Source organism: Callorhinus ursinus, unplaced genomic scaffold, assembly GCF_003265705.2.
Source record: "Callorhinus ursinus isolate GAN/ISIS: 27379988/994484 unplaced genomic scaffold, GSC_fseal_2.0 scaffold18, whole genome shotgun sequence".
Lineage (NCBI taxonomy): Eukaryota > Metazoa > Chordata > Mammalia > Carnivora > Otariidae > Callorhinus > Callorhinus ursinus.
The window spans coordinates 13,318,131-13,330,742 of NW_027397080.1; the positions used below are offsets into that span (position 1 = coordinate 13,318,131).

Genomic DNA, 12,612 nt, shown 5'->3' on the forward strand with positions numbered 1-12,612 from the left:
ACCATTTTGCATTCCCACCAACAATGAATGAGAATCTTTGTTACTGCACATCCTCATTTGGTGGTGTCAGTGCTTCAGATTTTGGCTTCTCTAATAGGTATGTAGTGGTACCTCACTGTTCGTTTAATTTACATTTTCCTGATGACATATGATCTGAAGCATCTCTTCATATGCTTTTTGTCATCTATGTATCTTCTTTGGTGATTGAGGTGTCTTTTAAGATCTTTAGCTCATTTTTTTTTTTTTAAGATTTTATTTATTTATTTGTCAGAGAGAGGAAGAGGGAGAGAGCACAAGCAGGGGGAGTGGCAGGCAGAGGGAGAGGGAGAAGCAGGCTCGCCACTGAGCAGGGAGCCCAACATGGGGCTTGATCCCAGGACCCTGAGATCACAACCCGAGCCGAAGGCAGACGCTTAACCGACTGAGCCACCCAGGCGCCCCTTTAGCTCATTTTTTAATCACGTTGTTTGTTTTCTTATCGTTGAGTTTTAAGAGTTCTTTGTACATTTTGGGTAATAGGCCCTTATCAGATATACAAATATTTTCTCCCTGTCCTGTGGTTTATCTTCTCATTCTCTTGACATTGTCTTTCACAGGCAGAAGTTTTTAGTTTTAATGAAGTCCAGTTTGTCATTTATTTCTTTCATGGATTGTGCCTTTGGTGTTGTATCTAAAAAGTCATTGCCATACCCAAGGTCATCTGTGTTTTCTTCTGTTACCTTCTAGAAGTTGTACTTAACATTTAGGTGTGTGATCCATTTTGAGTAAATTTTTGTGAAAGGTGCAAGGTCTGTGTTTAGATGCATGTTTTTTGCCTGTGGATGTCCAGTTGTTCCAGTGCCATTGGTTGAAGAAACTCATTTGCTCCATTGCCTTTCCTCCTTTGTCAAAGATCAGTTGACTGTATTTATGGGGGTCTATTTCTGGGATCTGTTCTCTTCCATTGATGTATTCTTTCTCCAATACCACACTGTCTTGATTGCTTTAGCTTTATAGTAAGTTTTTTTTAACTTTTTTTTTTAAAGATTTTATTTATTTGACAGAGAGAGACACAGCTAGAGAGGGAACAAAAGCAGGGGGAGTGGGAGAGGGAGAAACAGGCTTCCTGCTGAGCAGAGAGCCCGATGCGGGGCTTGATCCCAGAACCCTGAGATGACCCGAGCCGAAGGCAGATGCCTAACAACTGAGCCACCCAGGCACCCCAGTCTTTTTTTTTTTCTTAATATTTATTTATTTATGTATGTTATGTATGTATGTAAGTAAGTAAGTAATCTCTATACCCACCCTGGGGCTCGAACACACAACCCATCGTGGCCCAAAGTGGAGTATCAGGGCCCAAGTGAGGTGAGGAGAGCATCCATGCAGGATGGGAGCAGTCCATTGTAGGGAGATGGGGACTGACAAGGGTAAGGATGGCATCCATATGACCAGAGTGGGTAGTCTGGTATGGGGATTTGGAGCGGGGAGCAGGCCAACATGAAGAGTCAATGCCCTAGCAGGGTAAAAGGGTCATCTACACATTGATGGGGGAGAAAGTATGGGTGTCAGAGCTTGAGCTGAGAGTGTCCACATGGGGTGGGAACAGTTTAGGTAGGGAGTCTGAGGCTAGCATTCCTGAGGAAAGGCAGCCTGGAGAGGGATATTAGAGCCAGAGCAGAGTGAAGGGGGCATTCGTACAAAGGGATAACCCAAATGGGGTGAGGAAGGGGTCCACATAGGGAATGGGAATCACAGTTCAAACAGGGAAACGAAGACATCCATGCAGGAGAAGGGTAGAAAAGGATGTGGAAGATGATTACGTACAGGAAGCTTGATCAGGTAAGTATAATAAGTATCACGGGAGGCAGAGAAAGGAGTTACTAATACAGGAGAGAGAATACAAGAGAGAGAACTGAAATGCATCTTGTGTTGTTGGCATTGAACTGGAAGTGTCATTGTGAATGCATGACATTCAACATATAAACAGGTAGGTATAGAAAAAACAATAGATGTAAATGTATGCTTACAGATGTGCATGTGCCTGTGTGTGCATATATTGGCAATTGTCCACTGAGAGGGTTTAGGAACAATACCCAGATAGCAATGAGCACATCTCCTGTGCACATCTTGGTCTTTAAACACCATTTGCTGCTAAAGAAACCAAGACTCCTTATTTTAGGACTGGGCAGGGAAAGTACAAGATGAACCTGGAACATCTTGTGCAAGAATGCTTATCAAAAGAACATCTTAATCAAATGCTCAAACAACGTTATCCATGATGGGACAAATCAAAATCATGAGCCACTCAATAAAATACAACGAAAATGCAGCATCACTCCAGTGAGATTCCTGCCAAAGAGGCATAACTTGATTCTAATCATGAGGAAACATCAGACAAACCCAAACTGAGGGACATTCTACAAAATAACTGTTCTGTAATTTTGAGAAGCATCAAGGTTAAGAAAAGTCTGAGATGCTCTTCTAGGCTGAAGGAGACTAAAGAAACATGACTCGTAAATTAACACATGATTCTGAACTGAATCTCTTTGCAATAAAAGACCTACTGGGACAAGTGGTGAAACTTGAATGAGATCTGAGGATTGGATGGTAGTAATGTCTTGGTGTTAATTTCTTCATTCTGATTGGTTAAGATTATATAGGATTATTTTAAGATTTTGTTTATTTTTTGAGAGAGAGAGAGCGAGAGAGCATGTGTGGGGTGGAAGGGCAGAGGGCGAGGGAGAAGCAGGCTTCCCGCTGAGCAGGGAGCCCAGGGTGGGACTCAGTCCCAGGACCCTGGAACCATGACCTGAGCCGAAGGCCATCATTTAACCAACTGAGCCACCCAGGTGCCCCAAAGATTTTATTTACTTATTTGAGAGAGAGAGCGCATGAGCAGGGTGGGGGGTGGGCCGCAGAGGGAAAAGGAGAAGCAGACTCCCCACTGAGCGGGGAGCCCAATGCGGGGTTTGATCCCATGACGCCAGGATCATGACTGGAGCCAGAGGCAGACGCTTAAGCAACTGAGCCACCCAGGCACTCCTAATATATATATCTTTATAGGACAAACACACTCGTATTTAGGAGTGTTGGAGCATTAGGTCAGCAATTCTCAAATGATTCAGGCAACAAAAATGTTCTCTTTTACTTCCAACTTTTTTGTATTTCAAAGTAAAATAATTTAAAAATGATGGGTGTCTGGAACTAATATTCTAAAATATTTGACTCGGGGGTGCCTGACTGGCTTAGTCAGTGGAGCATGCAACTCCTGATCTCGGGGTTGTAAGTTCAAGCCCCACATTGGGTACAGAGATTACTTAAAAATAAAATCTTTTAGGGGCACATGGCTGGCTCAGTCGTGAGAGCATGGGACTCTTGCACATCTTGGGCAAGATCTTGATCTCGGGGTTGTGAGTTTGAGCCCCATGTTGGGTATAGAGATTACTAAAAATAAACTAAAAAAAATTTTTTTTAAATGTAGATCCATGTTATATAAGTTTAGTTTTTTTAAATAGAGCCTAATTGTTTAGAGTATATCGTTCTAGAGTTGTACCTAATCTTTATCTATTGTTAATAAATTAGCCATTGAAAATAAATGTTAACTTTTTAAAACAAGCATATATTTAGTAATTATAAGAAATTAACACACATTTTAGTAAATTCAACACGAATGTAATGGAATCAGTACTAAATTCTAGTCATTGTTTTGCTGTTGACTTGCTGGGTGTTTTTTCATCAAGTTAGTTCTGGCTTTGCGCTTTAGTTTGTTCATCCATAAAAGTTAGGATTAAACTAGATGGCCTAAACATAGTAACTTTTAAACATTTTTTAAATAACAATTTGCATTAAGCAACGCATTTTATATTATGACCCAGAATATACTCCCCTCAGTACATCTATGTTTATGAACCAACCTTTTCTATATGGGACATTTTCTTCTATATTTTTTCTAAATTGGGATAAAATTCACATAACATAAAATTTAATAAATTTTACCAGTTTAACCATTTTAAAAGGTGTACAAGTCAGTGGTTTTTAGTACATTTACAGTGTTTGTGCTCATCACCATGATCCAATACCATAGAACCCCCCCATAAAAATTAGAAAAGGATGGGAGCAGCCCATTGTAGGGAGATGGGGACTGACAAAGGTAAGGAGGGCAAAAAAGAAACCCCATACCCATTTAGCAGTCAGTATTTTTTCCCTACCTTCCAGCCCCTGGACATTTCATATAAATAGAGTCATATAATAAGTGGCCTTTTTGTATTCAGTTTCTTTCACTCAGCTTAATGTTTTCAGGCTTCATCCTTGTTGTAGTATGTGTTAATACTTCATTCCTTTTTAACACTGCTACAAAGATTGGTGCACAAGTTTTTGTTTCATTTCTCTTGGGTATATATCTAGGAGCAGGGTTGCTGGATCAGATGGTAATTCTACTTTAACTTTTTGGGGAACATCAGGTTTTTCCACAGCAACCACATCATTTTATATTCCTACCAGTGATGTTCAAGGGTTCCAATTTTTCCTCACCACCATTCGTTAGTTTCTGGTTCCTTTTTTGTTTTGGGTTTTTTGGTAATTATAACCATCCTAGTGAGTGTGAAGCAATCTCAAATCATTGTTTTGATTTGCATTTCCCAAATGATTTATGATGCTGAGCATCATTCCTCATGCTTATACCTCCTGAAAAGAAATGTTTTATCAGGGCCTTTGCCCATTTATTGGGCTATTCGTAACATTGTTGTTGAACTATGGGTTTTTATTCTGGATAGTAGATCTTTAGCAGGTACGTGATTTGCAAGTATTTCTCCCACTGTTGGTTATCTTCTCATCTCATTTTCTTGATACTATCCTTTGACGTACAAAAGTTTCTCATTTTTGTGAAGATCAGTTTATCTATTTTTTCTTTGGTCACTTGTGCTTTTGGTGTCATATCTAGTAATTCATTGCCAAATCTAAGGCTATGAAGATTTACCCCTGTGAAAGTTTTCTTCTAAGAATTTCATAGTTTTAACTTTTACATTTAGGTCTTTGATCCACATGGAGTACATTTTTCCATATGGTATGAAATAAAGGTCTGCCTTCATTTTTTTGGGTATGCTTATCCAGGTGTCCCATCATCATTTTTTGAAAAGACTAATTTCTTTTTTTCTTCTGTTTTTTTCTTCTATATGGGCCATATTTTTTTGCTTCTTTTCATGCATCATTATTTCTTGTTGAAAACTGGACATTTGAATATTATAATGTGGTAACTGTGGAAAATAGATTCTCCCCAAGGGTTTGACTATAGACCCTCCCCTTGTTGCTGCTTTGGTGGTGTAGCTGTTTGTTTAGTGAATTTTCTTTTTCTTTTTTTTTAAGATTTATTTATTATTAGAGAGAGCATGAGCAGGGGAGAGGCAGAGAAAGAAGAAGAGAGAGAATCTCAAGCAGACTCTCCACTAAGCACAGAGCCCAACGGGGGCTCAGTCCCAGGACCCTGAGACCATGTGCTGAGCCGAAACCAGGAGTCAGCCACACAACCAACTGAGCCACCCAGGCGCCCCTATTAAGTGAATTTTCTGAACTAATTTTCTAAAGTCTGTATTATTTGCCATGCGTAGCCACTGAAATCTCTGTTTTATTAGCTTGGTGGCTCACTAATGATTTGACAGATTTTCTTAATCACTTGTGGAAAAAAAAAAAAAACCTCTCCCCAGTCTTTGCAGATTCACTCTTGTGTGTGTGGTGGGTCTGCCTTTACCAGGCAGTTTACAGCTTTGTGTTAGCCTTCATTTCCTGCTTGTGCACACCCCGTGCAGGTCAGCGAGAGTAGAGTTTAGGACCTTCTCAGGTCTTTTCTGAGCGTGTGCCAGACACGGGCATGCAAATGGCCTTCTAGAGTCCTAGGACTACGTCAGCTTTTCAAAGCCCTTTTTCTCCAAATTGTCATTCCCCAGCTCTCCTCCCAAGCTTTTTGGTTTGTCTTCGGTTTGCCCCAACTGTCATCCCTGGCCCCAGACAACAGAGGCTAATGCATTTGCCTTCAAATGTTTTAGACAAATGCCTCTGCCCTGGCAGAGTTCCAGCTTAGGCAAAATAAAATCAAACCCTTTAGGTTCATCCTTCAGGGAGCCTCCAGACAGTTAAAAACAACCACAATTCTTTGAGAATAAGGTCCATTTTACTCCCTCTGATACTAGGAACCTATACTGGGAATATGGGCCATTGTCTTCAAAGCTCTTGCTGAGCAGGAGAAGGAGACAGTAAGTTAAAACACTACAAGACTCTCTTACTAAGACTCAGGAGGGTTTTTTTCCTCATTAAGCATTTGCCTAGTTGCTACAAAGTTTTGATTAGTTTCTAGAGTTCTGATAAAGTTGATTCTGCCAGTTTTTTTGCCACATAATTCTCTGCTTTTGTAGAGGGACAACCTTTTAGCATTCCCTATTCTGCCATTTTTGCTGATGTAACCTCTCTCTGTATATTTTTTAATGTAAGCCACGGTCCATTAATGAGCTAGGATCTACAGTTTGAAAACACTGGTCTAACATCCTTGCTGTGGGAAGAGCATGTGAACTAAGCAAGTAGAGAATTTCCATTCTAAGGGCATGTTGATGAACTATAATTATTCATATTTTAACAAAGAAGTCTGAAAATACGAACAAAGTGATTTGTTCTCCCAACTTTCAGATACGTTGGCAAAATTATAGTCACTTCTCACCATGTTACTAGAATATCCAGACAAGTTTCTGAACGGGATCCCTGTTAAAAATGTATTTACCTGCACAAAGTCCTTAGACTTCAAGATGTACTATGCAATTACTTACAGTGATGTTTGACTATAGACCCTCCTATTCCTCTGCTTCAGCTGTGGGACATCCGGAAGAAAGCAGCCATCCAGACATTTCAGAACACCTACCAGGTGTTAGCTGTGACCTTCAATGATACAAGTGATCAGATTATTTCTGGTGGAATAGACAACGATATCAAGGTATGTTTAATATTTGTGTTATACCTCCCTTTGACCTGTCTCCACTCGCAGAGGTAGTCTTTTCAAACTTCTGAGATTGTGATAGCTTTGCACTTTATACCAACTACAAGGAAGATAGTAATTTCAATCTTGTTTTCTTTCTGTCCTATCCTCATTGACTTCTAAGTCAAGGGTTGCATTATGGCTCATATAAATGCCATCAGGGACCAGACGGTTCATGTGAAGTGTGAGGCCCCATGTGTGGAGTCTGTGAACCTGAAGAGTGCATTCCCTGCCTAAAGACATTTGCAACCTTTTTTTTTTTTTCCTCACTCTGTTGGCCTGCTGAGTTAGCATTGAATCAACTTGTGATTCTCAACTCTGATCTCTCAGTGTGTCTTTCTCTTTGAGACTGTGGAAAGGAAGTTTTGGAGAGTCCACAACCAAGAGAGAGGGAAGGTGGCGGTGTTGTGAGAGTTGGCAGCGGTCCACACAGCAGCACAGCGTAGCTCATGCTTTTGACTAATTGACTTGGATTCTAATCCCAGTTCTGTCATTTTCTGGTTTCTTAGTACTGCAAGCAAGTTCTTTAACAGACTTAATACAATAACGTCTACCTCATGGGGTTGTAGTGGGGATTAAATGAACCTAATGCATTAGAGCACGTAGCAGAGTTTCTGGACATAGCAAATGCCAGTGGATGGGAAGTGTTTTGGGGCTACACAATTTGTGTCTGTCTTTACATATTGGCTTCCTTAAGTGTTTCAAAGATTTTGACCTTACCTTCTGTTTTACCTTTAAAGTAATAACTGGTGGATAAATACTCAGCTTCCTGCTGGCCCTACCTAAAAATTATACTGTGTACCCTTTCATCCCTGCCTCCTTTGCTGCTACTATGGATGAAATGTCCTTGCTTTTGTCTAAAGGTAGTCCCTTCAGTGGAAGGATTTCAACTCCTTTTCCTGTCTGGGCCCTTATGCCATCTGTTTTCCCAGATCCTCTGTTTTCAACCTGCTCTTCTGCTGTCTTCTCATCAGCACTCCATCGTGCTCAGGTCTTGGCATTGGGGTGGGGGAATCTTCCTTTCATTCTGCTTGGTCTTGTTGCCCTGTCCATCTTCCTCTTCACAGCCAGACTTCTTTTGTGGTGATGACCATAATAATGTTATCATTACCATCAGACACTTACTGTCAGTGTCATGCGTTGTTCTTTGAGCTCTTTCTTACTCATTTAAGCTTCACAGCATCCTATGAAATAAATGCTATTAATGCCATTTTACAGACGAAGGAACTGAATTAAGAGAAGCCCAGCAAAATCCAGACTCGGATTTCAGAGTCCTGCTCTTAATACCTATGAGAAATGTCCCCTGATGATTGTTGTACACTCGCTGTCTTCATTTCCTCACCCCATTTCATTCTTCCACTCCCATGTCGCCTGATCACTCCTCAGCAGTCTGGCTTCTGCCTCCATTATTTCATTGACACCCTTCTCTTCAAGTTCACCAAGGATCCTCCTCCCTTTCCTAAATTCAGTAGATCCTTTTAGTCTTTTCTTTTAGTAGTTGTGACAGCATACTCTCCTACCTCTCTGGCATATCGTTCTCAGATACCTCTGTGAGCCATTCTCTCTATACATACCTTAAATGTCATTATATTCCCTAAGGTCTTTCCTAGGTGCTTCTCATATATACCTTTTCCCTGGACAGTTCTCATCTAATTCTGACTTTGACATCTCTATGCTGAATCTATATTTCTGGCCCAGATCTTCAGCTCTAGACCCCTGTCTACCTAGAGGCTGTCTACAACCAGCCTCTCGGCATTCCCCCACTTGGATGTCCCATAATACTTGAAAATTGACCATTTCCAAAATTTAACTTCCCATCCCTTTTCTACCTTATAACTGTATGGAGAATGTTGAATCAGGGCATGGGAACTTAATTAGATCTCTTAATAGCTAATGCAGTGTTTCCCAGAGAGAAGTTTGGGAGCGCATTAGCTTTTGAATCACTAGAGGGCATCTTATACACATGACAGTAGGTTAGTGTCATTAAGCTATTATAGTTTTCATACTTTTCAAATTATTACTAGGGGGTGCCTGGGTGGCTCAGTCGTTAAACGTCTGCCTTCGGCTCAGGTCATGATCCCAGGGTCCTGGGATCGAGTCCCACAACGGGCTCCTTGCTCTGCGGGAAGCCTGCTTCTCCCTCCCACTCCCCCTGCTTGTGTTCCCTCTCTGGCTGTGTCTCTCTCTGTCAAATAAATAAATAAAATCTTTTAAAAAAAAAGATATATATATATTATTAGGGATGCCTGGCTGGCTCCGTTGGTAGAGCATGAGACTCTTGATCTCGGAGTCATGAGTTCAAGCCCCCAACATTGGACATAGAGGTTAAAAAAAAAGAATTCCCTTTAAAAAAAAATAGTAAAATAATTATTAAAGTTTACATATGGCAAAATAAAGTTTGCTTAGTGTACAGTTTTATGAATGTTTATGCTTGCATAGATTTGTGTAGCTACCACAAACAAGGTATAGAACAATTTCCATCACCCCCAAAATTTTGTAATGTTCACTTGTGTCAAACCCTCTTTCCATTCCTAACTCATTCTAACCATTGATCTGTTCTTTGTTCTATATAGTTCCTTTTTCTAGAATATCATACAAATGGAATCATATAGTATGTAACCTTTTGAGACTGCTTCTTTTATTTAAGGTCTGAGAATGTGATGCCCTCATCTCTGCTGTGGGGACAGACTAGCTTAAGAATAATACTCTTGTGGGGCGCCTGGGTGACTCAGTCATTGAGCATCTGCCTTCGGCTCAGGTCATGATCCCAGGATCCTGGGATCAAGCCCCACATTGGGCTCCCTGCTCCGTCGGAAGCCTGCTTCTCCCTCTCCCACTCCCCCTGCTTGTGTTCCCTCTCTCTCTGTCTCTCTGTCAAATAAATAAATAAATAATCTTTAAAAAAAAAAAGAATACTCTAGTGCTAGGAAGGCCTTCTTATGACATATTGTGGGGCTTATGCCACGTTCTTTATCCTAGACTGTTCCTGGGTCTTCTCTAAACAGATATATTTAATTATGCTGTAGTCCTTAAGGGGTACCCGATCCCTTTTTAGGATTTGAAGGTTTTCCATGTCCTCTCAGACACACACTGTATGTTACACCTCTCAGGGTAGGTGATTTCTGCAGATAGCTAATCTCAGCTTTGTTCTGAAAGCCAAATTTATCTCATACAGAGAATGTGTAAATAAAGTTCCATAAGTATAGTAATTACATATATCACTAGCTTTTTTCTAAGAGTTTGTCCTTCAGGGGTACCTGGGTGGCTCAGTCAGTTGAGCATCTGACTCCTGATCCCAGTTCGGGTCTTGATCTCAGTGTCATGAGTCCAAGCCCCACATTGGACTCCATGTTGGGTGTGGAGCCTACTTAGAAAATGAATGAATGAATGACCTTCATATTTCTTTCAGAAGTTCCCTGATTGTTATTCTGTATAATTTGGTGAATTGGTTCCTACTTACCCTATATGTTGTTTTTTTCTTTTTTTTTTAAGTTTATTTATTTATTTGTAATCTCTACATACAATGTAGGGCTCAAACTCATGACCCCTAGTCAAGAGTCACATGCAGGATGCCTGGGTGACTCAGTTAAGTGTCAGCCTTCATCTCTGGCCATGGTCCCAGGGTCCTTGGATCGAGCCCCATGTCAGTCTCCCTGCTCAGTGGGGAATCTGCTACCCCACCACTCCCCCAAGCTCCTGTGTGCACACGTGTGTGCACTCTCTCGCTGTCTCAAAAAAAATGAGTAAATGAGTAAATAAATAAAAATCTGTTCTGTCAACAAATACTTAAATTTTTTTGCCAGTGCTTTGTTTTCGGGAATTTTTTTTTTAATTTTAAAGATTTTATTTATTTATTTGAGAGGGAGGGAGCGAGAGCAGAGTGAGAGGGAAAAGCAGACTCCCTGCTGAGCAGAGAGCCCTATGCAGGGCTCGATCCCAGGACCCTGAGATCATGATCTGAACCAAAGGCAGACGTTCAACCTACTGAGCCACCCAGGCACCCTGGAAATTTTTTTTTTTTTTTTTTTTTAGAATGTACACAGTACTCCAAAAACTTGGGAAAACTTTCTCCTCTGCTATACTGTTTCTAGCATGAAAACTCATAGTGTTGATGCCCACTAACCAGATGCCCAAACATTCACTGAAAACTGATTTGGGCACTTGCAAAATATCTTGCTTAAATTAGTTCTTCTGCCGCAAATCTCAGATACACATTGACTGTGCACAAACAATGTGTGTAGGCCTCAAGAAAGAAGGTCTGGAAATGGTGCCCAAGTGCTATAAGGGATGGCACATTGCATTCTCTCCTAAAAAAGCTAAAGACTTCAACAATGTCCTCTCTGAAGAGGAGGAACAATAGCTTGAAAAAAAATGTCAGCCATTTCAAGCTTTCCTGATTATTGAGGCAGCAAACATCCTGACTCAAAAATGATTGTACATAAAGTGTGTTGGTTTCCACACATGAGTGAGTTATTGATGGGGAAAGTGGAGTTGTCTGTCTTATGTATTGCTTTGACATACAACACCAAACTCATTTCTAGATAAGAGAAGTGCCTTACTTAAACAGGCAGCAAAAAAATACTCACTTAGAAAAACTACATGGCAGTATTAAATCAAATTTGGAGGAAAATCTGTATTACACCAATGACCTTAACAAAATTCTGTTCTTTTTCCATATGACATTCCAGACCATTCCTTTTGGCTTTATTTTTTTTTTTTTTACATTGTTGCAGTCTATGTAAATATAAATACTGTTTTGCATTTTCCTGTTAGCTTAATAGCTTATTACTGGAACATTTTTACATTTGGTCTTCAGAGTTATTTTTAGGAGTTGCTTAATAATAGCTACCAATTATTGAGGTCCTGCTGTGTACCAGGCATCTGCTAAGCATTCTATTTCTAATCTTCCCAACAGCCATAGGAAGTAAATATTGTTATCCCCATCTTACAGACTAGAAGCAGGCTTAGAGAGGGTTAGTGGCCCAATAACTCTTAGGACTTGGTCAGTCTGACCCTAAATCCTCACTCTTTCTGCTCTGCTCTACTATCTTTTTTTTTTTTTAAGATTTTATTTATTTTTGAGAGAGAGAGCGAGCACAAGCAGAGGTTGCGGTAGGCAGAGGGGGGAGGGAGAAGCAGGCTCCCTGCCAAGCTGGGAGCCCAAAGCAGGACTCCATCCCAGGACCCTTGGTTCATGACCTGAGCCAAAGGCGGACGCTTGACTGAGCCACCCAGGTGCCCGTGCTCTACTATCTCTAGCATGAGATCCCATAGTGTTGCAGTATGTTTATGGGCCATAACTTAATGAACCATTTATTTTCCCTGTTTTGACATAGGGTTATTTTTAGCCAAACTGTTTTTTTTACCTTTCCCACCCTGATGACAATGAATCTATAATTTATCTTTCTTTTTAATAAATATGCTTTTCCATAGTGTGTGTGTGTATGTGTACATATAACGATATTAAATGAAAAATTTTAAGCAGTTGTATTTCTGTGTATTACCTTCTTATATATATTTCCATGTAATCATAATGCCTTTTTTTTTTTAGATTTTATTTATTTATTTGACAGAGAGACACAGTGAGAGAGGGAACACAAATAGGGGGAGTGGGAGAG

The 12,612-nt window shown here is 40.4% G+C and overlaps 1 protein-coding gene across 1 annotated transcript in view; it reads left to right on the top strand.

Moving 5' to 3' along the window:
- The window catches only part of SNRNP40 (small nuclear ribonucleoprotein U5 subunit 40), a 33,098-nt gene that overhangs the window by 8,698 nt on the left and 11,788 nt on the right, over positions 1 to 12,612 (top strand). The window contains exon 5 of the mRNA XM_025856878.2: positions 6,830 to 6,952. Within this exon, the coding sequence (XP_025712663.1) occupies positions 6,830 to 6,952 (123 nt within the window). The remainder of the gene's footprint in view (positions 1 to 6,829; positions 6,953 to 12,612) is intronic.